Source organism: Calliopsis andreniformis, chromosome 12 (assembly GCF_051401765.1).
Source record: "Calliopsis andreniformis isolate RMS-2024a chromosome 12, iyCalAndr_principal, whole genome shotgun sequence".
NCBI lineage: Eukaryota > Metazoa > Arthropoda > Insecta > Hymenoptera > Andrenidae > Calliopsis > Calliopsis andreniformis.
The window spans coordinates 6,207,856-6,235,017 of NC_135073.1; the positions used below are offsets into that span (position 1 = coordinate 6,207,856).

Here is a 27,162-nt window from a genome sequence, read left to right on the forward strand (position 1 = left end):
TGGCAACTAAAACAGAGTATTTACTAGTTTTATTAGCTATAAAGAATATTGTTAAAAAGTATTAAATTTTAAAATCAATTGAATTTTAAGCTTATTCAAAGAATTATAAAAACTCAAACGAACTACCAAGAAGTTATTTTAAGATGTAAACATAATAAATATTTCTAACTGCAATTATAGAAGAAAAATAATGTAATTTGTTACTGCAAACATAGAAGAAAAATAATGTAAAAAATGAATTGGGATAAGAATTATTAACATAATGTGTTATAATCTCAATTTATGCGATTACTACAAAGATACGTTTGTAACAAATAATAAATATGTACAGTTCGATAACATAATATTAAAGCGATTTTATGTATCAATAATTATAACACCAATCTTCAACAAATATCAGACCTTCCATCTTCATCCGCAGATGCGTCGAAACTAAAATAACTTCATCTCGTTAAATACGTTTACCATATCTTTTCCTCTGCAGCTTAACACTACAGTTACTTCGATTTCACATCCTGTTATGAAAAAGCATGTGTCCTATAATTTTTAATTAGATATTGCTAACCTATCATACAAAATCTTAAACCTTTCATTCATAGAAAGTAATAAAGATCATCGATAAACTCGATCTCGTGTCGTTAAAGTTCCTTGTCGTACTTAGCACGTTTACCTTCAGCAGCGTAGGACATAACTGGCTGAAATTACAAGTCAATTGGGTTCAAGGTCACGAATCAAATCGGGCATACTTTTGAAACGTGCGTTCTCCGAATAGAATCGACGGTCACGTTGAGCCCAAGCCCATTCTTCCTGTTGCGTCATTTCGACCCGCAGAAACAACCCACCTATTAAAGAGGACGAGTTATTTCGAAAAATCTGACGTCGAGGTGACCGATGTGTTTGCTGAAGGTCGCGAAACATTGAATGACATTCTGCCGCCACGCTATACTAACTAGCATGCGTTGGGATCACCAGGTCCTCGGTCTGCGTGGCGGCATGCCTGACTGAAAATAGAAGAATAGAAATTAAGTATAAATTTATTGACAAAGTACCATAAATACAACATGTTCAATATGTAGATGGAAACAACGAAAGAGAGAATTCTACATGAGAAAGTAAAGTGAAATTAGAAAATGAAGAAATTGACTGAGATAAGTCAATTTACTGGGGGATGAACATCCCCTAGGTCAGCGGGTGGGTGAAGAATCATTGGCAAGACAGTCTACGTAATCTCGTTTCATGATCATCAGTTGAAAAAATAGTGCACAGTATTTTCTTGATACAACTTCATCGCTATCCCAAATATTTTATAAAATTGCTGTATTTTATTTTCTATTAATGTTAGTTTTGGTAAGACAGATATGAGCTTTTAACATATGACTTGACCTCATTGTTAGTAATGTATTCTGAGATTATAGTGAATAATTTCTTATAGTTTCTTTATAAATATTTAGTATTCATGATTATTTATAATTATAAATGATACTCAAGCTCTATGAAATGAAACCTAAGTATCAAAATGTACTTAAATTTACAAGTACATACTGAATTTGATCAGTTTGCTGTTTGATATATACAAGGTGTCCCAGAAATGGCGGCACCAGCGAAAAGCTAGTGATTCTACATGAAAAAATAAGTAGAAAATATATAATAAATCTTTATGATATCATTCTTTGTTTTCGAGAAAATTGAGTTTGAATTATGGTCGGGTGCAAGTGTACGCAAGTACAGTTTAGGGTGCTCAAAGGCTACACGAGGTAAGGGACCACTCTCGTTCTGACCACTGATTGTCTCTGTAGTACACATAGCTCAGACGAATTTGGCCGCATCGATATTCTCTATCTTTTTCTTACACGGCAGCCATTGAATAAGAGAGAGAGATAGGAACTATCCACGCGGCCAGAATCGTTTGAGTTGGCCGTACGCTGGAAGCATTCTGCTTTCCACATTTACCCTTCAAACGCCTAAACCCATAGTTCCGTACATTTGTACTCGGTTAAAATTTAAAGTCAATTTCTTCGAAAACGAAGCGCGATATCAAACATTTTTATTTTACATTTTCGTCTTATTTTTTCACATAGAATCACCGCCTTTCCGTTTGTACCATTAGTTCTAGGGCATCTTGTATTTTTTAAAGCGAATACATGCATCAAACAGAGACATTTACTTGTGTGGTTGCATAGACTTAAAATATTATTACATAGTAAATCTCTTAGAAAGTAATCTATACCTCACGTTGGTGCAGTATCACCACGTATTATGTGTTCGACTTCCCAAGGGAGCGGTGGCGGCGTATTAGCTAATGACGAGGAGGAACACCGTGTTACTGAACACCGATCTATTGAGCAGCGCTCCAAACCTGTAAAGGGAAATTCATATAAAGCATAAATAGAATACGAATTGGATGAAGATATGAAAAATTCGGAAACTTTTGTGTGAAAAAATAACTTGAAAATATGGAATAAAAAGTTATATATTCGATTGACTATAGTGATATCAATTCGATGATACGTAGGTACATTCCTTTGAATTATGCACTTTTCTTAAGTTTATTCAATGGCTTTATTGCTTTTATCGATTTCTGCGAAATTTAAATAACGAATATTTTTCTTTTTCAACATTTAAAAGTTGTTACATTGGTTTACAAATTGTTTTGAATCTTTTAAATAAAATTCGATTTGTTATTCCTTAGTCGTCACGTTGTCCATAGTTTTCTATTACTAAATTTTATGGTTGTCAAGCATTTTAATTTTGCTACCTGAGTTATAAAAAATAATTTAAAATATTCAATACAAAACCATTCGTCAGTATTTTTTGAACGATATTATTTTCACCCTTTTTTCACCCTTAGCGGGTACAAAATACGAATCGAATATTTTTCACTGCTTCATCATATGTCGAGTCTCTTTGTATTGTAAATTTTATTAATAAATGTGGTCCAATTGTAAATGAAATAAAATTTTCTACAAAAGACGTAAGTGAATACTGTAAAATAACTTGTAAATATTTTTTTGTTTACAACGGAGGCATGAATTATCAAAATGGATTAACGAATTTTATGCAATGGATGTTTTTGTAAAGTGGTTAAATAGGACTGATTGTTATTAGAGACTGCTGTAAATCTTCGTTTATGGACGGCGCGCAAGAGAGTGCAGTTAACTCCAGTAATGGATACTATCAAAAGTCTCGTACATGTTGCTGTAATTAACCCAAAACATTGATCGTGCTAAAGTGCTCCAGCTGCTTTTGCAGAGACGAAAAAAGAGTATAACATATTCAACATATATACACATTAATTTTCATATATGATTTATTTTCGCAACTGAAATTTCATTAATAAATTGTGAATCGTATCGTTTTGTATCTACGCTTTAAAAAAATTAAAGTTGATGTCAAATTATTTAGTATTTTTTCTTTCATGAAATATAAGCTTAAATATAAAATTGGAATATAGTAAATTTTACTCTTCTACATAGTTTATTTCAAAAATATACGTTATTTTAAAAGATTTAGCTTGATGAAGTTGAACGATATTGTCAAGTAAGGATGCTGAAGGAGTAAGCAACTCGACAGTCACGCTGATAAGAGGATAAGAACTTTAGACCGTAACTTCTAGTAGGTATGACAACAACATGGGAAAGGTGAAGCTGCCTCCTATTAAATGGATTATGAAAGATAATACAGTATTTTTCTCGAGATAGTATTATTAAAAACATTTCCTACTTTGCAGATTATTAACATACCTTTATAAATGAACTACATATACTGTCAAGGTGTTAAAAGAATAAATGTCCGAAAAAATTCGCAATTGAAAAAGAACTATATTTATTTATATCCCATTTTATTTCTGGTTTAATGTTATTTCAAAAATAATACTTTTTAAAAACTAATTATTTTGATTGCTTTCATGGTTTTAGCGCGGGAACTGATTATATCGGTTTTAATCCGCGTTAATAGCAGAGTTTTGCGGTATTTGTGACACTAGTTTAATTTTGCGTCCGCATTTTATTTACATACCAGATAAATCAACTTCACCCATACTGCAGATGTCAAGACCACCTGTGCTAGTTGCACAACAGTGTTGTTTCGGTCCCAATGGCTTTGGTCTGCACAATACCTGTACGAAGAGAGAAGAAAAATGCAAATAATTTCGGTAAATGTTACGAAATTTGGATACAGAGATGTATATAGTAAAATAATTAATATACTTCATACAATATTTTTCATTTAAAAACACATATGTTCATAACTAAAGTTGAATACAAATTATATCTAAAATAGTATAAGAATTGGAATAAGTTCCTTAATGTAAATCATTTTTATTCAGAAAAATTTCAAGCTTGTTAAAATATATGTGTATAAAACAAATTTTGTTTGAGAACAAAAAACATTATCTACCAACAAGAAAATGTTTATTATATGGACTCCCTTGCATCAAGAGATAACTGGGAACACATGAGCAGATTTGAGGGACAAAGAAGCAGCCACCCTACAGACCAAATATCTAACTTCTATCCTGTTTCGAGAAATTATCCATTATGAAAAAAAAATTAAAGAAAAATGGGACAATATCTAGAAATCAAAACTAACAAAAATCCATAGCGTAATCACCAACTTTCTCCAAAATATCCCACGCGGTAATATGAGTAGAAAAGAAAGAATTGTTGTTTTTCGACTGAGAACTGGTCATGGCAGGATAACACATAAATTTATCATAACGAAGACAGACCCTCCCCTCTGTTGCGAAGCCCCACTCAAAGTGCACCACTTTTTGTATGACTGCCAAAAATTTTCTACCGAATATCTCAAATTTATAATCAACCCAGACACTGCCTTCACTTCTGAAAATTATGTTTAGAAATACCATTAAATTCCTTAACGAAACCAACCTCTTCCACAAAATCTAAAGTCATTGAGGAACCTCGTCGCTAATGACCTTGATGTTGATGCGACGTAAAACCTTCAGCAAAAAAAAATTCTATAAATATAAATTTACAAACTTACATATGTAGAAAGGTATGCCGTATTATTCTTTATAAGGATCGTAAAACTTGAAAAATTTGTACAAACACTTAAAAAATTATTATTTTGCAGTTAGGAATATTTTTAGAAAACTGCATCATTGAATAAACATACATATTTATAGGAAAACGTTAATTAAAAATAATAACAAAGTCAGGAGTGGATCACAATGTATTATAAATAAAAGTATTATGGGTGTACTAAAGTTTATTAAATTTTTTCCTATACTATATTCATTAAGAACAACCTCATTAAATTTTCACATGAAAGTAACAACAACATAGAATATGACGTAAAAAATTATTCCTACATGGGTATTAATAATACCACGGAAAATAGGAATCCATTCAGCATTCCTCAACAGACTTTAATTATTATTGAAGCTAACAACCGACGCTTGGGGCCTTTATTCCTAACACAGTTCTGCATTTTCAGATGAACATATCTCCAATGTAAGAGGTAAAAAAGAATATGCTGAACTTGTTGAGTTTGTTTTGCTTTTTAGGTTTTCTGAGATGAGAGAAGAGATAAACCATTTCGAAATCTCGACAAAACAATTTTAAAGGTTCTCTTTTAACATAGCACAGATTGATAAATGCCATTCTGCATTAATATCAGTCATACAATTTTATATTTACATATATGATTTATTAATTTGTAACCTTTCAAAAATTCAAAATTCCAAGTAGGTATATGCGTTAAATTATTTAAATGTTAAGATTATAGGTAGTTAAATAAATTTGAACAGCGTATGTGTGTACATGAGTAAGCTTTTGCGACTGACTCTATTAAATGAAAGTGTTAATACGTATTAATCGATACGATCCTGAAATTCCGTAGTGTAGCTCATTCTCACTTAGCAATGTTATCCCCTGGTAAAGTGAGTTGAAACGTAAACGTTTCTAGAGGATTAAAATTTATGAGACAAGCTTTCCAGAATTCATGGGCTGTAAAGTCAAAGCCCGAAGATGTATGTCCGCGACAGGGAGAGTCAACATGATGCGTCGCAGGAACATGCTGAATCAGTGAACAGCAAAGGGAAACAGCGAGAACTACGAAGGTGAAGAAAGCAAGAAAGTCGTCAAATTGCAGAAAGTGTTGAGAACAAGACGTTTTGCATCTAATAAATCCGCCTTTCCAAGACTGTTTAAGTACTCGTAAAAAGCAAAGTGTTCCAAACGAACAAATTGATCTACATCCAAAATAATATTCTAAAAGAATTGCACAATTATAATGTTTAATTTAAAAACAAATTTATCATGAAGTTTTTGTGACAATGTGACGTTAAATAAAGAAAACAACATCTATCAGAATTTAAGAATTTACGCTTTCATTCTTGTGAAAACAAAACTATACGCATGTATCAAAAATCAATTGTAAAGATTATAAATTCCAATTTATAAATATTCTGGTATAAGAAAAATGGCCATAGTGACTAGATAACATTATGTTCTAGGGAAAAAATAGTAATTTGAAATGTTTAAGTAATACCCTACAAATTATCAATAATGAATTGATAAATATATCTGTGTTTGAGAGATAAACTAACCCAAGTCTTTTTTGTTATTTTTCAGAAAAATAGAATAACACTTTGACCACAACTGACTAACAATTGTGACCATACACCTGTTTAGAGTAATTTCATTTATTTATATTCGTAGCATGGCGTAAATTATTCTTCGATTCTTGTTATCCCTGTAAAATAAAAGGAAAGTACTAACAATAAGATGACATAGAAAACTTAATTTTAAAAGAGATAGACTTGGGTTAGTCTGCCTCTTAGCTGCAGAAATTACAAAAATTCCGCGGCACTATTTTCTCATAAATTCATTTTCATTTTCATTTTAATAGAATAGTCATTCGAGGTAACTATAAAGTTCCGAACATGTACTATTACAAAGAAAATTCATTGTGTCAACGCATAATGAAGTTATAGTTACTTAGTGGAAGACTGTAGTGCAGTATGTAGTCATAGACCTGCATTATCTCTATTAGAAACGATGCATTGCCACAGAATTGAATTGGGATGGTTGAGCTTTGTTGCAGCGAGAGATAAATTGTAATACGTACAGTCTGAATGTTGTAATGAAAATCACTGAAGCACATTCTCCATGAATTCACATTGAAGAGTGGATTTATTAATTTCTTTTTTGTAGTATCGTTAGTCGAACCAATTCCGCGTTATTTTTCAGGAAGACGAGATATATGAATATATTGCAAACATGGCATCGATCATTTTTGTGTTTGTATATCAGAGACTTTAATGAAGTTTATTGACATATGTTATAATTCGTATGAAATTAAACGGCAAGAGTATAAAAGTATGACTTTGGCTGTTGAATAAAAATTGATTTTTAAAAACTGTTTTACTTTTTGAAAACTAAAAATTAAAACATTTTTATTGTTTATTTTAAATGAAAGATTAATGATTTTGTTTTATTTTAAAAATTAATAGCTGAAAGTCCTCTCATTTTATAGACAATAAATTTCGAAGATAAAGTTATGGCGTGAAAATACTACCTAACTACTGAAATACGATTTAGAGTTTATATTGATACTCTACACTCTACACAATACGAGAATAGTCCGCCGTTATTGAGAGGAAACAGTTGAGATTAATTGCAGGCATGCAGTTTATGTGATGTAATTTTGCTATAGATCTTTATGCTTAATCAATTTTTATGGTACCTATATATTCAAAACAGTTACTTGAACAGTTGAAGTCCTTTTCATAAAAACTTTATGAATGATTTTATACATCAAAATAAGACACAAATCAATAATAACGAAATTTCGTTTGGTGCTTCGTTTCAAAGTTATTAATTATTGCAAAAACGTCTAAAATTCATGTGAAATGTATGTAACTTGGAACTTATTCTACTGCCGACATGCATTAGTCAAGTCAGATACAATAAAGTTAGTAGAATAAGTTCTGATTCAGACACATTTCAAGCGACGTTTTTCAGAAGCTTTTTCAACAATTAATGACTCAGAAACAAAGTCGGAAATTTCTGACATTTCTCATCGAACGCCATGTATGTAGCTGAAGAGTTATGAGTACACAGCAAGAAAGAAGAAAAGATTAATTAATCTCCTGACGTACAAATTTGTCAGACAAGTAATCCATTTTTCTATTTACAAGGAAAGAGAGAATTACGTACAAGGATATTCTATCACGTTTCTTCATCTTCATTAATGTTCCGAGGTACTTTTACAGCATATCAGTTGTGCTCCTAACTGTCGCGCATAAATCTACTGGTCGGCAGTGCCTGTATACGTGACAGGAGTACGGTACAACCTTAGAACTACCAAAACAGTTAACGTATTTGATGCAGATGTTATTACGTTTTACTGTTTAAAAGTATTACATTTATTTGAATCGGTGAGTTGAAGAACAGTAAAAGTCCAAAAGATTATATTTTGAGATATTTGATTCCAACGTGTAGTTCTGTGCATTTTAGATATTGCACATATAGAAAGCGTTGAGGTGAAGGTCACACCCATTTTTTCAAATGGAATTATACTTTTATTTTTTGCTAGAATTTTAGCTTATTTTAAGACGAATTTGAAAACTACCTACAGAAGGTCATTTAAGGTCAAACTTGAAGGGGAATGCTGAAAAGATGATCGAAATAAATGTATTGATAACTTAACGTAATTGCGTTTTAATTGTACTTCAGTAAGTGTTCAAAATGACTACCTTATACTTCAATGTACTTCACAATACATTGTTCAATTTATTTCCGAAAAATAATTTGATTTTCGCTTTACAAGTTTATTATGTATTCATTTCATTCACACGTTTCGTGCCTTCGAAGCCACGTGAAAATATGAAAGTCAGAATACGCGAAGTTTGTGCTAAGATAAACGTTGAAATGTTGGGCATGGTTAGACAATCATTTCAACAAAGAATTGTTAAATGCATTGAAATACAAGGTAATCATTTTGAACACTTACTAAAGTAGAAAAAGACGCAATTACGTTAAATTATCAATACTCATATTAAGTCCACTTGTCTGTGTGATTTAATACACTTTGGCTCTAGACTCCAGATATAGATCTAAGATTACTTGTTCTATTCCTTAACTCACTAATCCATTTCGAATTAAAGACGAATAAATCAGAAAAAAGGCATAAGTAAAAATAATTTTTTCTATAGAAACAAATCCATCATCAGCAGTTCTAGCGTTAAGGGATGAAAAGAGTGTAATTATTGCTACCTTTGTTTCTGCACTAGCCACAGTTCATCAGGTGGCTAGTGAGGGACAAGTGTCAGTGACCGCAATTGTAAACACTCGTGATCAGACGATGGATCAATAGCGTTCGCGATTTCAAATGAAAATACAAAACGAACTGACGTAATCCGCGATCGATCTGGGTTGGTGGTAACAGACATCAATAGTCAAGAGCTGTACCAGTGTGTATACGTGCACGCATAGGGGTAAGTATTCGTCGTTTCGGCAAATGGGTCAATCAAACCGATTGTCTTCAGCTTTGGGCTACTATCAAAAGCGATAGAGTAAGTTGTGAGCGCGCCAGTAGTAAAAGAAATTCCGAATTTCAGGTCAGCCAGAAGAGATAAGCGTATCTTTACCTAACACGATGATAATCGAACTTAATGATATCTAATTTGTTTGTTTATAGTCATTAAATATAAGTATTTGTTTACTGAGAAAAAGGAATTATTGGAAGACTATAGAAGAATTTTCTCCGAAGAAATGTCTCTGGCTATAAAGCAAAACTACCTATGTCACATTTTCAAAAAATTCGAGTTTAGGCCTTAATTGAGATTCAGAATATAGAATTTATGTTTTTAGAAAGAAGAAAGAGTATTAATAGAATATTTTCATTTAAAAATAAGGGTTCAAAAAGCCATAAGTCCATAAGACAGTATTAAAATTGAAAACTTTAAATCCTAATATTTCGAAAATAAAATTATGCGACACAGGTCATTTTGCTTTACAATTGCAAATATTGTGTCCAGATTATTAACATATAATTTATTATATTATCTTTCTAATTTGTAATATTCTGTATTTAATCGTTTGTGTAAGAAATTTTTTTTACATTCGCTTACCTTAGTGTAGAGAAGCTCCCTTGAAATACGACGAAAATGATTGTTAAATAGCCAGTAGAGGAATGGATTCCAGAAGCTGTTGGAGAGCGCGAGCCACGTGGCGAGGAAGTCGAGGAATGGCGGTGGCTTGCTTCCGGTACAAGCTGCAACGACTTCCTGAATCGTCCATGGTGTAACCATGACAATGAATCCTAAACTCATCGCAGCCATTGTTCGCGAAGCAGAAGTTGACAGTCGTCTTTCATGAGCTACGAGCTAGAATATGTTTGCAATGTATTTAATTCTATATTGTACAATTATCCAATCTATAATGGCTATTTTTGGAATTTATGATTAAAGAGTACCGAATGGTGTGTCTTAAAATGTACTATGTGTGTATCTTTTTTTCAGTCTGTCTTGATATACTATACACATACTTAAAAAAAGACTAACGATCGATTTCTTTACCTCTAATTACCTTCCAGTTAAAGTTAACTGAAAGTTCAGGCAGTGAGTCTCGTCGATTCGCGATTCTCTACTGGCTAGTTGTGCTACATTGCTTAAAATGAAAATATTAATGACAAAACTGTACTAATGGATTTTTGAAGAATGATCATTTGTTAGCTAATATTTATCATTTTTGCTTTAAAAGAAATTCAATATGTAACTAGCCTAGGGAGTCGCAGATCGATGAGACTCATTGTACCTGAGCCTCCAGTTAACTTTAACTGGTGATGAAGAAATTGGCCATAAGAACAGCAGAAATAAATTATGAAAGTATTATTATATTTATAGAAAAGTAAAAATCAAGTATGTTTCAAATATTATTTTAATTTTAATTCTTACATAATTTAATAGGATATAAAACTTCTATTATTATATTTTATTAAAAATTGACTATGAGAACACAATAATCATACAATTTTGCAAACTATTTTCTTTCGTAACAAAACATATATAGAATGTAATTTACTAATATAAATTAAACAAATAGCGATTATCATTTTTCTATTGCATAAATTTGTCTTCATAACTAAAGGGAAAAGTATGACTTAGGTAAGACAGTCAATAATATAGATTTCCCCATTTAAAAAAAAATCTATAATCGATTGAAAATAAGGAAGAAATATGAGAATTTTCAACAATTGGAAACGTCAGATAAGGGAACCTGAACGCGTGAAAGGTAGGACGTGTAGACGACTCGTCTTTTAGACCAGCTTGACACGGTTCCGAAAGTCGCAAAGCACTAAGCTCGTCAGCGTTAAAGCCTCTCATCGTACGGCAGTAAAAGGATTATGGATCTGCTCGTTTAGATGTATCCTTCCCCTTTCATACCCTCCTGATTCCATCCACTTCCTCCTCCTCCTATTCCTTCTCTTCTTTCACGTCTGTCACCCTTTTTTTCTTTTGTTCGTTTTACCACTATTGTAAAACATCGTCCTTATTTTCGAATCAAGCTACTCTTCTTACATAATTCGTAGGATTATAGGATGAACCTGTGGCAGCGTGATAAAGTGCAGCGACTGTTGAATTCTTGGATATTTGTGGGGACGAACGTGGCCAAGAATAGCTTAACTATAATTTATCGTTGACGAAATTGTACCAAATAAATAAAAGTGAAGCAAGGGGGAGAATATACGAGATGGTTCAAAATGGCCAATAAATTGAAGAATAGATGGAAGAAGATAATGGAGGAATCATTCTATATTTATAAAAAATACACATTATCGACTTCAATGTATTTCTCAGCTCTAAAGCTTTAGAAAGCTAAGGTCTAAGGTACCCGCCATTAAACCCCTCAACGCGGGCGCATTTTTACCTGGAATAGTACTGTGCAAATGGAAGTGAAAATTATGCCGTTAGAAAGCTTGTGTTTTTCAAATTAAGTAATTCATAAATATTCTGCACTCAATGATGAATTATTTAAAAACACTTTCCTGAATGGGCTATTAATATGATGTCGATATGACATATGGAGGTTGTCGCTGAGGGGCTAATAACTTGTTACGTATTGATCTATTCAAAAAGTACCGATGAATTACATTTTTATTAGATTTAAGCAACATATTATAGTAACAAATTAAATGACGTTTTATCTATTGATTGTTTTATACCGATCTCGTTAACTATTTCGTGAACTATTTCGTTATTAAAAACGTATTGCTTTTATTTTTGGATTTTATTTTTTATTGTCTCTCACAATTATTTGTATCCATTGCAATGTTTTACATATTTCAAAATTCCATTCTTGACAAAGGAAGCGTGAGAATTGTAAAATAAATTCGTACCTATACTAACCTACAAATTTTTTCACAAAGGAGTATTGAATTCACGTGTAAAATGAAATTTCAATATGAAATTCCAAAAATATATCACTTTTTGTATTAAAATTGAAAAACTCTTCATTTGAATTAAATGTAAGATAGAAATACACATAATATTCATAAGTTAAGGGTTGAATGTAACCACTGGGAACAAGGTGGGTGAAAGAAAAAAGGTACATTAAGTTATTTTTATAATTAATCAATAATCTGGTGATAAAAACATGTGAATGGATCCGTGAATCACAGAATTTTTACGTAAATGGAAAAGGCAGTTCAAAACTGATTTCGTTTCTCGTTTAATTTATTCTTGATGTTTTAACTTTTAATTTATGCACGCTTCAAAAAGTTTATGGGAAAGGAGACAATGACCCGTGAATTTTCGCTCGATTAAGAACATCTTTTTCAATGGCAATTATTTTCTACATTATTGGAAAAACAATAAACCGCGTTTTTCACATTCTCACGCATATTTACACTGGCCACGAATCATTAAACTTCGAATGTTTAATTTAAATTCAATTATTGAATTTTGTAAATAGTTCAGAAGCAAACTGAAAATTTGTTTTACGTATTTTATTACTTGTATGAAACTTATAAGACCAAGAAATTAGTATTTAATGTGCATATACACATTATCCATGCAACAGAAATTTCTTTGTCGAGAGACGATAGGGAAACCAGATGCACAAGCACAATGGCGGGAACGTTCATTAGTCGATCAACCAACGATATCGCAACGATGTGCGTCGTTTTTCAATGCTCGATGAGTTTTACCTTCATTTAAGAGATTGCGACGATTAACCTAGATTTACTGCTGAATGATTTATCTCGCATAAAAAATGCAGTTCGATAAATTGTTGTTATGTTTGGAAGAGATGCACTGAGCAGTTAACATAATCTGTTAATTTATTTAGCGGGGGTCATATATTATTTCTATAAATGAATACACTGGTGGGATTACAGCTTTCAATTGAGAATTATCAAACTGGATCATTCGTATCCAATATATTTGACTATAGTAACTCCCGTTTTAATAACTGTTAGTGATTATTACTGATATCTTCAAAAATTATGTTGGATTAGTTAATAACTTGTAAATTATTAATATTGGATTAGTTAGTAACTCATGTTATACGTGAATTTAATAACAGTTGGTCTGTTTAAAAAGTTGCACTATGATTTCGTAATTATTATACTTGTAACAGAGTTGGAAGAACATAAAACGTAGTAGTAAATTAAAGTCTACGTTGATTGTTTGATTTATACAGAGACAAGTATTCGCTTCATTTTATTCACTCGGAATGGAGTGTCGATTATTTCAGAATTGATTAATTATAATGTTCACGTACAAGTATTAATTCAAAAAACCAGTTGTCAATACAGAATTATGTTGTATAAGACAAATCGTTTAAAAATGAAATTTTTAAATTCTTCTATATTTATAATTTCAATTGAAATTTTCGAACAATATGAAGCAATGGATTGATATATTTTAGGTGCGAAAAAATCCTTGTAATATTTTTTTAAGAATCATATGACAAAAGGGAAATTTGTTTATATTTTGTATATTTAAAACATAATGCAACATAATAATTGTACTTAGTCTTTAAAAAGTAGTTAAAAGTACTAAAAAGTACTCTCAGAATAACTGAAGAATTTAAAACACGTAAAAGACATAGATAGAGTTGAATGGCATTAGAAATGCAAATTATATACACATTTTACCGGCAAATTTAAATAAATTGCGTATTTTGTGTTAAATTATTACATAACAAAAATCCTGAAATTCGAAATTTAGTAAAATAAAATTTAGGAAAATTCAAATGAAAGAACAAAATATTACAAATTTTTGAAGATCTTTAATTTTTGTTACGTGACTGGTATTAATACTTATTATTTAATTCAAAATCAAGCTTGTGAAAAATCTAATTGAAATATCTTTTGGTAACCGAATTTCAAAGAAAATGAACCTTGCGATCTAGTAAAACACGAATAATCCAAGCAGTTCATAATCCAACCACTCATCGATGTTTAGATTGTATTATGGGCAGAATGGGTTCGATAATATTATCTAAGTCTATAACTGATAATAAATGAGTTGCTATGAAGACTTTCTAAGTATTGATACTTTTATAATGAAAATCCAGTTATCTGACCTTCAGATAATCGAATAAACGTATGGCAAATATTTCACAAAATTAGTGATTTTTCAGAAATTTGCAAGACTCTACAATTAATTGGTTATTCTACTTTTTTATTTTTCATTTGAACATTGACGCAATAATTAGAAAAAAAGAAAGAAATAAAAAAGTGTACATTATCCTAATTAACACATTCACTATCGAAACGGACTGTTTGGATTAATAATTTACCCGTTAAGTAATTATAAGTGATTATAATCGCCCAAATTTTCTACTTGTTAATTTATCGACAACGTATGTCCTAATTTCGAAGAGGAAAAATGTTTAATAGCTTGATCGATGTTTTACCACCGCAAATAGAGGAAGGAGGTCCTATTTGCCTTGGGATATTTAAATCTCACGTAATCACCAGTATCAAGCAATTGCTGAGAGAGCAAATGAACTGTCACAATTCTTTCTCGTGGTAATGTGAGCTCCTCTTAAATTGAGCGCATTGATTGGAGCCTCGAGTGAAGCTAAACTTACCCTCTCTATGTGGCCTCCGCTAACGACCTCCGGCGTGTTAACACAGACCACCCTTTTCAGGCGCAGTTTGTTAACATGGAAGGCTGAACCGTAGCAGTACATCAGCACCATCGTCGTAGGAAAATAAAAACAGCAGCAGGCGAGAATCCTGAGGGAAAAGAAGGAAAAGCACAATTAAGCGCATTTATTAATCCAAATGTCAAACAACGTTGCTTTTGTCTTTGTTTACCCTTAGCTAACGTGGTGAAATTATTATGAAGTTATCATCAAAAGTCATCATCTATGTAGATACAAAATAACTGGCGCCAGATATAAAATAGTGTGCTAGTCAGTGAAGCATTCAAATCAATGAAACATCCATGCTCTTTTTTAACTTTAACGTATTTTTGTATCACGATAGTCTGTAATCTTAATTAGGCACTCAATAATAAGTCTTGAATAATTGTAATTTTTTCATAAAATAACTTGTGTAGGTATGTATCTAATAATTTTTGTGTTGTGTTAGAAATTAATTATCTGTACTTCATAGTTGTAAACGGAGAAATAAAAAATCATGGTTTCCTTTGGAATTAAGACTGATCTTGTAGCTTACAACAATTTGAGTGTCTTAGAGGTAAAGTTATACGATTTCGTGATATACTGTATGCACATGTAGATGCCTTCTATTAATTTCATTTGTAGTGACCAAACCATACATGAAACATTGTCATTGAAAAATGAATTGACACACCTAATAAATAACGACAAACCTATGGGTTCACGCACATATTCTGTAAAGGTTCATCAATCAAAGCTTGACAAGTTGGGTCCTTTTTCCATACAAGTAGCATAAAAAATAATTTATAAAAATTAATAAATTAAAACTGATTTTTTGTTTATTATTCTGTGCATTATATCATTTTCTATAATGAAGTGACACACAGTGACCCTACCAGGCTACTTCCACCACAGTGATGGTACTATCATATCAGCCAAGGGTTAAACGAAAAGCTGTCTGATAAGAATCTGTAATACACAACAGAATTATTGCAGGAAATTCCATTAAAGCCAGAATTTATTTACAATAGCGTGCATATTATTTCCATAACGAATCATTAGTATTTCAAACGACTCTGATAATGTTAATTACAATTTGAAAAAAGTTTATCGATCAGTTAATAAAGTATCTACGATGAAAGATATAAGAATAAAAATGTTATAAGAAAGGACAAAATTCATGGCGTAACCAGAATAGAGTAATCCTGAATTCTAAAATAACTTGAACCATGGCGGTAAATTTTATTTAAATGAAATTCTATTTTCTAATTAAATGCTTCCGAAAATTGGTCGAGTACACGTGCACCTGACGTGAAATTCGGCGTATCGGATTCCGTTAGAGGTTACTACTACGACTGCTTCTGTACATGATACAATACCATGGCTTATTTAGTATCTGGATTACAGTACGTATTATCGGTATTAACCATTGGCCGTAGCAGAACCGTAACTTGGCTTCAGTGGGTATCGAACTTAATACCCAATTCACCACCGCTTAACACTTCACCTACTGCTTGTGTATAGAATGGATACGGATTACAGATCGTCTGATTTGAATATGGATACGTTGTTAACACGAAAAAGGACTAGTAACTAGAAATAATATGAAGTCAATCAAAATTCGCTAATCACTCCCGCGCTTGCTTTAAAAGGACACAAGTCAAAAAGTATGTTTACAAATGTACAGGGTGTCTTTGAACAAGTGGGAAACATTTTATGTTCTGATTCAGTACTTAAAGACAAAGAAAGTTTATATAAACATATCGCATATGTGTTATAAAAATAAGACAATTCAAAAAAATACATTTCTAGATTCTAGGGGAAGCAGAAAACTCTTTATGAGTTTAGGAGACAATTATTTATTAAAAGTTATCTTGCTTGAATAATTAGTTCAAAAAATATTTATGTGTTACTTGCATTAAATGATTTTCTTGTTATTATTTAAATAACTTGTAATTTATATTTGAAGAGATCTTCGAATAAATTCTATAATTTTGATGTTTAGTTAGTAAACTTTTTATAATGAATAGAGGTGCATTTACTGTAAGTAAAAAAATCACGGTTTTTGAGTTATGTCACTTTTCAAATGTACGATGTCCTATTTCCTTTTGTTTATGAGGTAGAGCGAGTTTTGTATTTTAAATAAATATACTCCGGCAAGCAAAGCTAGTAGCACTTATTCTGTTCCACAAATTTTAACAAATTCGAGAAACACCAGGGAGTGTTGAAAGTACTTGAAAAGCATGGTAATTATTTCGAACATCTCCTGTGAAGGTAATCGTATACATAAAAGAACACGAAATTCGATATACCTCGTAAACAAGGTAAAATAAAACATATATTTACATAAACTTTTTTTGTTGTATTTTCTATTTATTCAGAGCCACTGTGTGTATTGGATTGTCTACAAAGGTTTTGATGATTTTTACGTCAAACTAAATATGTAATAATAAAAAGTCTCATATTTTAATGTATTACTAAAAAAATCTGATATCTTTTGGAAAAATAAAATTTTCAAATTACCCCGCAGATGGCGAAAGATTGCAGAAAAAAATGGTGTATAACTATAGAAGGCTACATATTTTATTTAAAAATTGGCACGATCTTTCCTGACAAGTCAATACTATTTTTTATTAAACTGTTTTATTGGCGTAATTCGAAAATCAAATTCCTTGAGTTATGTCATTTTTGAAGAAACTGTGCAAAACAGTGACAGTGTGTATGAAAGAAAGCTAGAAAATATATAAGAGATATTCTAGTTATAATAGCACCAGCGAACATAGAAAATCCAAGAAAATAGTAACTATGTACTTATATGTGAGCATCTCGAGTTAAGTAACTGTACGTGTACTGCTAATGGAGTTTCATTAACGAAAATGTACTGTACTATTTGATCTTATTTTGAGGTGTAAAATTCCACTTTCGGATGTATGTGCTACAAATTTTAGTCCCATTATGAATGTTACAAATACTTTCAATACAATTTTCAAACTATACGAGTAATTTAGAAATATGAATCGATAGATCAGAGGATAAAGCTGTAAACAATAACAGGTAAAAAATACTATTCAATCGTGGAAGCTACGCTATGCACACCTGGCTCAAATAATATATACCATCTGGACACATAGTTCTACACATGTTCCAATTTCATACAATTGATAATATGCACGATAATTTTCAGTAGATGCACATTGAATTGATTCTTTTTTATATATTTAATTTTGTTACTTAAAAAATTGTTATTTTTGTTGTTCTTATTACATTACCTCGCCTTGTATTTCTTGATTTTTATGACGATTTGCGTGTCATTATTGATACCAGCGCATTATATAAATAAATAAACGAACAATTTATGTAATGCAAAAGACAGAAAGTAATAAAAATGGGTTGAACTAAAGTCTCTGTATTAGTCACTAGCAGAATAACGTACATATCTTCGATCCGCATTGTAGAGAGGTCAGCATGATAGTTTTATACTGCCTATGAATCGTATGAAATTAGAACGCGTTCAAGATGGGGAACCTTCTCAGTCTGCAATTTTTCTGCATTCATGATCCTGTAACTCACATTTTTCGAGCTCAGTGCACATATCACATAAACGTCTGTTACGCAACTTATGCCTCGTCAATACTTCACGATTCATTTTATTTTATTTTGTAACTCACTGAGTGTTTATATAACTATGTCACAAATAAGATTTTTATTTAGTTATCTAAACAAGTCTCTATCGATATTATTGAATTTAATATAATATAAAAATTATAGAATTTTTTATTCGTAAATACATTTTATCGTAATTGATATATATATTAATATATAATATATAATAAATATATATTTTAAACGATAATTTTCTGCAAATGAGAAGCACAGTTATTGTAATATAAGTCTTTGCCTAATAATAAAAAAATATGAAAACAGAATAGGAAATGATTTTAGAAAACCTTATACTTAATTGTACAATTTCCTAAACTAAAATATTGATTAATCATTTCAATTGTTTTTGTATACCATAAGCGTCATTCAATTTGTATCGTTAATATTTTATTTGGCAACTGTAAAAGAAATAAGTCAATAATAGTCGTGCCATTTTCTGGAAATGAAAATATTGAGATGCTTGTAAAAAATCGTTCTACGGTAGAATAAAATAGGATTACACGGGCGCGTTTATTGATGCACATCAATTCGTTAAAGCTGTTGCTGTCTCGATCATTAAACTCGACGCAAAATTAATTGGCCCTTCAGAGCTATTGAAGGGTAAACTCTACTATTTAACTCTGCCGCTTGATCTCTTGTCTCTTTAGAAGGTGTGCACTGCATTCATGCCGCTCCATTCTTTGTTTTCAAAACAAAAAGCATAAACAGTAGGAAAGGAACAAAAGATATCAGGTCAACGAGATAACATCTGCGGGAGGAGAGTGAAAAAAAAATGAACGTGGAAGTGAAAGAAAGAAGTGAATAGACTCAATTAAACGTAAGAGAAAATATACAGAGTATTAAAAAATTCCTTTAAAAATTTACAGACACTTTCTGAAGTATCAAGAAAGAACCTCTTGGAATGTTATTAATAATCGGATAAGTACACCTCAAAGAGTCACTTGATTATGCATGAGATATAGAAAGAGAAGTCGCCAGAAGACACAGATGCAAATTGTCTGATGTCTTCGTGTTTGAGTCTTTCTACAATTAATTTTACTATATCTCTCTTGAGAAGTTACTTGACTCTGAAGTAGAGTACTTCGTCTCATTCATGTTTTTGTCTTCTACTTTTTTATACATTAATGATGTTTACTATTCATTTCAATGTGCATATAATAAGATGTTTAATTCAAAACATGTAAAATGTTCTACCTGATAATCATGCGGTGTAATTTCTCTTTTATTACTGAATATTCATTCTACTTGTTGCGTTAGGAAAATATCCCTAAAAAGTTGTATTTCTTCAGAAATGAATTTATTAAAACAGAAAAAGATAATGTAATTTCTTATCTCAATTAGATACACGTATTTTATCTATTCTTACTCATTTCTATTACTTACTTATATGTAATTGTATATGTGGTTGATTCCACGTGTATAGTGGCATACAAAAATGTCGATCAAAACATCTTTTTTTTAATAATTTTTAAAACCTTTTGTAATAAGGAATCAGTTTCTTGAGCAGAGCATGTACACCATACTGTATTATGACATTCCTTATACTATTTTTCAAATACATTATTTTCGAATAATAATGTAATTGTAATGTATCAAAAATTTCTTCTACAATTTTGCAATGAACATGCAGTGCGAAAAAATGTTTTGTCTTGACATTTTTTAACGCCACTATGTACGTCATTAAATATAATAAAATAAAAAATTGGTGAACAATAGTAGATGTTTATAATAAATCTGGTAAATACCTAAGGGAAGCCCTAGCGAAGAAAGGGTCGCAGGCAAGGAGGCCAGAACCATTGAAGTAATAACCGCCTCTTGGAAGTACGAGAACACCGAAAATCGCCACACTTGCTATCCAGGTGGTTGACATCACAGCCACGCAACCCTGCCGCATGTAATACTGTGTCACGTGCACAGAAGCTCATCATTTTCGGTTTCTCTTGTTTAAATATTGACATATACATACATATACAGATATGCATGCGTCTACATACATACAATAATACAAAATTCAATTATTCTGGATTAGTTGTTATTGACGAGCAGATTAGAGATAGAGTGCATTGTCGCTAAATTTATGCCTCTGCTTTTTATCATCTTTATTTAGCCAGCTTTTTCCTCGAGAATTATTTTAGACAAAAACACAGTTTTTTTTAAACATTTTCAAGTTCTATCTTATCAAGTATTTGCATTTTAGATATTAAAAAATTGATTTGAATAAACATTCTTTATTTTTAGAATTAAAATGTTTCATTTCACATTAATATGCTTTCATTTTTCTTAACGCGTCACGTAACAAAAGCTCAAAATGTTAACAGGAATACTTGTCTCTGTCTGTAATTCTCGACACGAAAATCTATAACGTACGAGCAGGGTGTTCGACAACAGGTGTCAGAAATTCCATGGGTTGATTCTACATGCTGAAATAGAACGAAGATAAAAAATGATGAATTTGCGTTCCAGGCTTCGTTTCAGAATGATTAATTGTTACAAAAACGCTTGAAGTTCGCGTGAAATGTGTCTGACTTGGCATTTATTCTACTGCTGGCTTGTGTTAACCAGATCAGACACAGTAGAATAGACAGTACAATAAGTAGTCAGACACATTTCAGGTAGGTTCATTATAGTTGTATCTTTAATCGTTAATATCTCGGAAACGAAGCCTCAAACACATTTATGTCATTCTTCATTTTTGTTCCATTTTGATGTATAGAATCACCCTTTAGAATTTCTGACACCTGTCACCGACACTCTGTATAGCTTCGTGAACATTCATAAAATATCCCTAATAAATTTTGACATTTTATGAATATTTAAAACAGTAAGGATTATAGATAATGTATGTATTATTCTAATTACAATGATTTAAGTGTAAAAGAAAAAATTTGATTCCTCAGTTTTGTTTTTCAGGTAGAAAAAGAAATACTTTCAAAAAAATATATTATGATTTGTAGTGAATGATATTACGTGTAGAAAACAATGTTACAAAAATAAAAATATTAATTTAATAAAAGAACTTATAAAAAATGAGTAAAAATGATTAAAAGAAAAGTTGGAAATTGCTAAAAGTACAAACCAAGTGTACCAATTTAAAAGAGTACATACTCGTATTGTATTTCACGTGTATAGATTTTAATATTTGCGTAACTGTTAATAAAATTTTGCGAACTCAAAGATTAATTCTTTTCATACAGTTTTCAAGAACAGTTAATAAAAGTAATTTAAGTTTGATTTGAAATTCCTTTTATTTTTAATTGATGAACTTGTTTCTTAAGTGGCGTAACTCCATTTGATTGTTCTGTGAAAATGACAAGTTTTGTGGTTTGTTTTTACTATAAATCCTATGCTAATTAAAAATACATATTATAGTGTAACTATAAAATCAAATATTTAGATTTATTTCCCGTGAACAGTAAATGATCCAATTTCACTTTGTATTTTGTTATTTCAAATAATATATTTACGCTAACTTTATATTTTTCTACTCAAATATATCTCCCTGATAAATCACTGAAATTTTGTTATCGATGTACTACGAATCCTGTTTTGATCGAACTATTAACGAGGACAGTAGAAATCAGAACGACGAACATTTGATTGCCGGAAAATTACTGAACGAATAGGCTACGGTGACTCAGCGAATTGACAGATTACTCTCTTTTCTCCTACTATTGTAGGAATTCTATCTTCTAATCCAGGATTGAATATTAAATTGAACGTTTCCAAAATAGATAATAATCGTTCATACTTTGCATGTGTACGCGTATAGATTTTTCCATCACTTTCTTATATCACGAAAAGGAAAGGCTTCTTTCAGAGAAAAACGGAACCCTAAAATGAAAAGGAAACGCGACATAAAAGATAAAATATTACTGAAATTATATACGTTGTGGGAGGAAAGTGGAGCAAGTTTTCTCTTCCTAAAATTTTCATTATCATTCTTCCAAAACCGTGTGCAAACATAATTAACAAGTGAATACAAATTAGCATAAAAAACGTTAATTAAAAATGTATAGGAATTATGATTGAAATATAATTGCAAAAAGTTTTGTTTAACTTAATTTATCAGCGCGATGAGTTTTACAATTCATTGAATACATTATTTTTGTTATAATATTTAAGTAATATCTATAACCTGAATTTTCACAAAAATATAATCAAGAATAAGCATTGAAAAAATTTATTTTTAAATTCATATGCCTGCCAAAAATAGATGGTGGAAACGAGAACAAATTAAAAACAGGTATTAAACATGTTAACATATTGCACATCTTCGGCCTCGTTTTTGACTAACAGAACATTGCATCAGTTAGCATTTGACAGGGGAATCCGGTAGCAGCCTGTCAGAATTGTCAGAAGGGATTGCTATGTGGATGACATGTTTACAGGAACAAGATGTTGGAAGAAGCGATATGTTTACGCGATCAACGCATAACACTGCTCCAGTAGCAGGATTAAGTCAGCGGAGCTCAAAGCAAATGCGGATTTATTCGAATCATGACAGAAAGGATAACGTGTTGCATATGTTCTCCAAAAATACAGTGGAAACTTCAACAATCGTAGACATTAAACTGGAAATTATTCGGAACACATTTAAGAGTTAGCTGTCTGCTCTAAATTTATTTTTATTATCTGCAGTTTGTTATTTATTGCTCTTGATTTTTTAGCTATTTTGTTAAGACTGAAGAATCTTAAAATACATCTACTTTTTTAGTATTAAAAGATGAAATAAATTTTATGGTATAACGAAGTAACATTTCATTTGTTACGTATTATAAGTAATAATAAAAAAAATAATAAAGAAATAATAAAAAAGAAATAGTGGAATAATAGAAACGAAAATTTTTTAACAGAAAAATGAATACGATGAGGCAAATCTTTTGTGACGCTTTTACGTGTGCATGCAATAAGTATTTCTATTGTTATGTTACATATAATTTAAACTACACATTTACAGAATCAGTAAGATATGAACATTATTTATATTTTCATGTGACGTACCTTTTTGGATGTATGCTTATGGTAATGATGAGGATGCAGCATACAAACGTAACGATCAATTGCCATGCAGACGAGAATAACGGCACTTTGTTGTGTCAAGGCTCCTCTAAGAAGTGCCTGAAACAATAAAATTTTCAAAAGAATAAAAAGTTTCTCCTTATCGAGGTGATAAGTTTTGCTAAAGTTTTTGTATAAACTCAATCAATCCTTTTTGAGAGCAAAAGTATGGATAGAAAAATATATTTGCTCCAAATTTTTTTGTAATTTAAGTTTGAAGAATGAGATTTTTAGAATCTGATTCAAAAATTAATTTTTGAACTTTATAAATATCAGCACCGCACTTCTATTGATAACAAGATCTCGTCATTAAAAATGATTTAATCATCATCAATTCAAAATATGGTTGAATCACACGAAGGGTTATTACCCTTTACTATAGCAATTGTCTAATAACTATTTTTTGTCATATTAATGTACAATATTTAATATCTTCAGTATCTTAAAATCTGCTGTTAAATAATCTCCACCACGCAGTCGGATAATAAATATAGCGATAAGTTTAATTTAAAATTTCCTTAGCGTAAAGTCCATAATTTTATTCTTAAGATAATCATAGTTTTACGAGAAGGGCATGTGGTGTTCGCGCGAAAAAGGCAGAGAAAATATCTATAAAAGGAAAACGGGATATACTACTAATTAATTTAATTCCTTTTGTTCGCTCTTATAAAATCCTTTGTGCACTTTGTGTTATGCGGCTGTTTCACAGTATGTCTGACTATAAAAGGTAGCTAACATAATTACCTCCATATGTTTGTCAGAGATTTTCTGAGATGAAAATTAAATTTTCTTTTAACGTTTTCGAAATTAAATCTTTTCTATTTTAAAATATCATGAAGAAATCTACTACGAATAATGTGTATAATACCGTTTCTATTACGAAATATATTATTATATTATATTATATAAACAGTCATGATATCAAACATAGCAGTACGTGGTAAACGACATATGTATAATAAAAGGGAAGCAAATGTGGACTTGTATGAGAAAAAAGGAAAGCAGCGAACAGGAGAAGAGCACTTTTGCACGCATGGTTACCAACCACTCCTATGTATTTTTTCCAGAGAGGCTTCAATTATCTCACTTAACAATTGAAAAACTAATTTAACGAATGTAAAGAGGATTTATAACTTATGAATTTAAAATTCTCTTTTCATCGACACTTCATCATGCGTTAACGATGATACTAGACTTCATAATTTGAGGATCAACGGCTTACAAAGGTAATTTGCCCTGTGTAAATCAAAACACGTAAAGTGAAATTAAGGTTTTATAAAAAAAATAAGAGATACATATACCTGTAAATACGAATATGCATGTATAAAGCATTTAATATTTATGGTTAAAGTAGTACTGTTTACAAGAAATTTCTCAACTGTTTTGGATCGTAGCAAAGTGAAACGAAACTGTATAAACTAAACTTTTATCACTGATTTCCGACCGCGTAGAACAGAAATGGCGTGAATCGACAGTTATTTACACGCGAGACTGAAAAATCGTATACTGAAAATGGAACAATGAAATAAAACCAATACAAAAGAGTCCCAGGAATAAAGCTTCCTTAAAGCAAGGCAGTGATTCTCAAACGGAGTGGAAACTATGTAAGATTACTTCCATGGCCTGGAAATGGCTCAGATGTAAATCTCGGTAAAAATTTATGGATAACTTTTAAAAGGAAAACTCAAAAACGAATATCAAGGGAAGAGTTGAACTCGCTGAAAGTTTAATCTGTGTCGTACACTATGCTAAAGAGTTTAATGCAAAGTGCAGAGACTTAACCGCAAGTTCACCAATATAAAAAGAGCAACGACATTAAAACTATTATTTTTAAAATAATTGTAGAATATTTTGCTTGAATATAAAATACACAAAGTAGCTTAAGTAAATGTTAGTGAAATGTTTCGATTGAAAAGAAATAGGAACTGTATTATTCCTGTTCTTCTAGAACGATGGCACATGTTCTATAAAAGGATTGGATAGCAATTTTATCATAATTATGTATTTAATTATTTCTTGAGAGAATATTATATGTAGTGTAAAAGAGAGAAACATATTTATAAACGCAATCTAGAATACCTACTAGGAACTCACAAATGCTAACTACCTTCTGGAACTGTAACTTTCTACTTCCTATTACAATAATTAACATGAAACTATGAGAAAGCTGCATAGTGACAAATTTCTACTGCAAAGGTGCCGCAGTCAAAGTGTTAATTAAATGAAAAATTCACAAATCCGACTGCGATATCATTAAAAATGTATATTCCTGCTCATTGTTCACGTCAGCCAATTATGCTTTATCTGTCGTTGACTTTACAAACAGCTTCCCGTTCGACTAACTTTAAATACGGTGTGCAAATGGCGACAATGTGATCCGATGAATCAATGAAGTTGATGTATTCATAAAGTAACGACTCCAAAGAAAAGAGTGTAAGCTAAGAGACGTCCGAGGGTAGTACGCGTTTAAGATGGTTGCTATGGTGACCGTTGGCGTACAGCCAGGAAACAGCTCTGATAATCTCGAGAGGACAGGATCGGTCTGACCTCATTTCAAGCCATCCTCGTGACACTCCCAAGAAACGTTAACCGAGTATTTTCAACACAAACGAATTTACTCGATCGTGTCTCGGAGCCATTCACACCCCTACAGCCCTTTGTAGCTACTTTAACGGAAAATTAAACTGCTCCCGTATTTAACAAAGCTTGGATACGCCTGTCCTTGTCCTAAACAAAGGTCACTTGTATCGCAAGATCAAAGTTTTGAAACTACACGAAACTTGAAGATTCTATGGTATATCCTCGTTGTTAACAATTACAACAGAATCTGTTAATTACTGTAGCACGTAGAATGGTAGTTCGTTTCAAAGATTATAGTTTGTAAACGTGTTAGTGGTTTTTGCAATTTGCATGTTCATACTGCGCAGTGAATGATATTTTTCTAATCATGTTGGGTCAGTACATCCTATTGTATAGAAGACTTTTACTGTTATTGGTTAGCTTTACATGAGATATACTCTACATGTATATTTGATTTTGATAATGTATAATAATTATTTGAAATTTTAAGTTATTGAAGGTTAATTAATCTTTTTCTTATTAAAAGAAAGTGAAATCTACCTAATTCATATTCGAACATTTATTTACAATCATATTACGGTGTTTTTCAATTGCTTAACCCTTCATGTCTGTCAACGCCATAAAATCACAACATATAAAATACAACATAGTAATGTTGTACAATCAGGTCGGAGAAGGAATCGATGTGGGCAATGGAGGAAGTTGCAAGAACGAGAGCACTTACTCTCTGTCCTAACACTATTGTCCCGGCTATTTGGAGTGA

At 31.2% G+C, this 27,162-nt stretch overlaps 1 protein-coding gene across 4 annotated transcripts in view; it reads right to left on the reverse strand.

The window, feature by feature from the left end:
• Window positions 1–210: 210 nt before the first annotated feature.
• The window catches only part of LOC143185693 (trace amine-associated receptor 9), a 51,930-nt gene continuing 24,978 nt past the window's right edge, over window positions 211–27,162 (reverse strand). The window contains exons 4-11 of one of the 4 annotated variants that reach the window (XR_013002947.1): window positions 23,763–23,879; window positions 20,507–20,661; window positions 15,066–15,213; window positions 10,097–10,351; window positions 4,015–4,114; window positions 2,233–2,356; window positions 671–1,001; window positions 211–515 (exon numbers count right to left, since the gene is read on the reverse strand). Coding sequence is in view for 3 of the 4 variants with exons in the window: in XM_076388888.1 (XP_076245003.1) it covers window positions 950–1,001; window positions 2,233–2,356; window positions 4,015–4,114; window positions 10,097–10,351; window positions 15,066–15,213; window positions 20,507–20,661; window positions 23,763–23,879 (951 nt within the window). In the remaining variant the exon portion in view is untranslated. Of the gene's footprint in view, window positions 1,002–2,227; window positions 2,357–4,014; window positions 4,115–10,096; window positions 10,352–15,065; window positions 15,214–20,506; window positions 20,662–23,762; window positions 23,880–27,162 lie in introns of all 4 variants that reach the window. The other 3 variants (XM_076388889.1, XM_076388888.1, XM_076388890.1) reach the window with 3 other exon arrangements.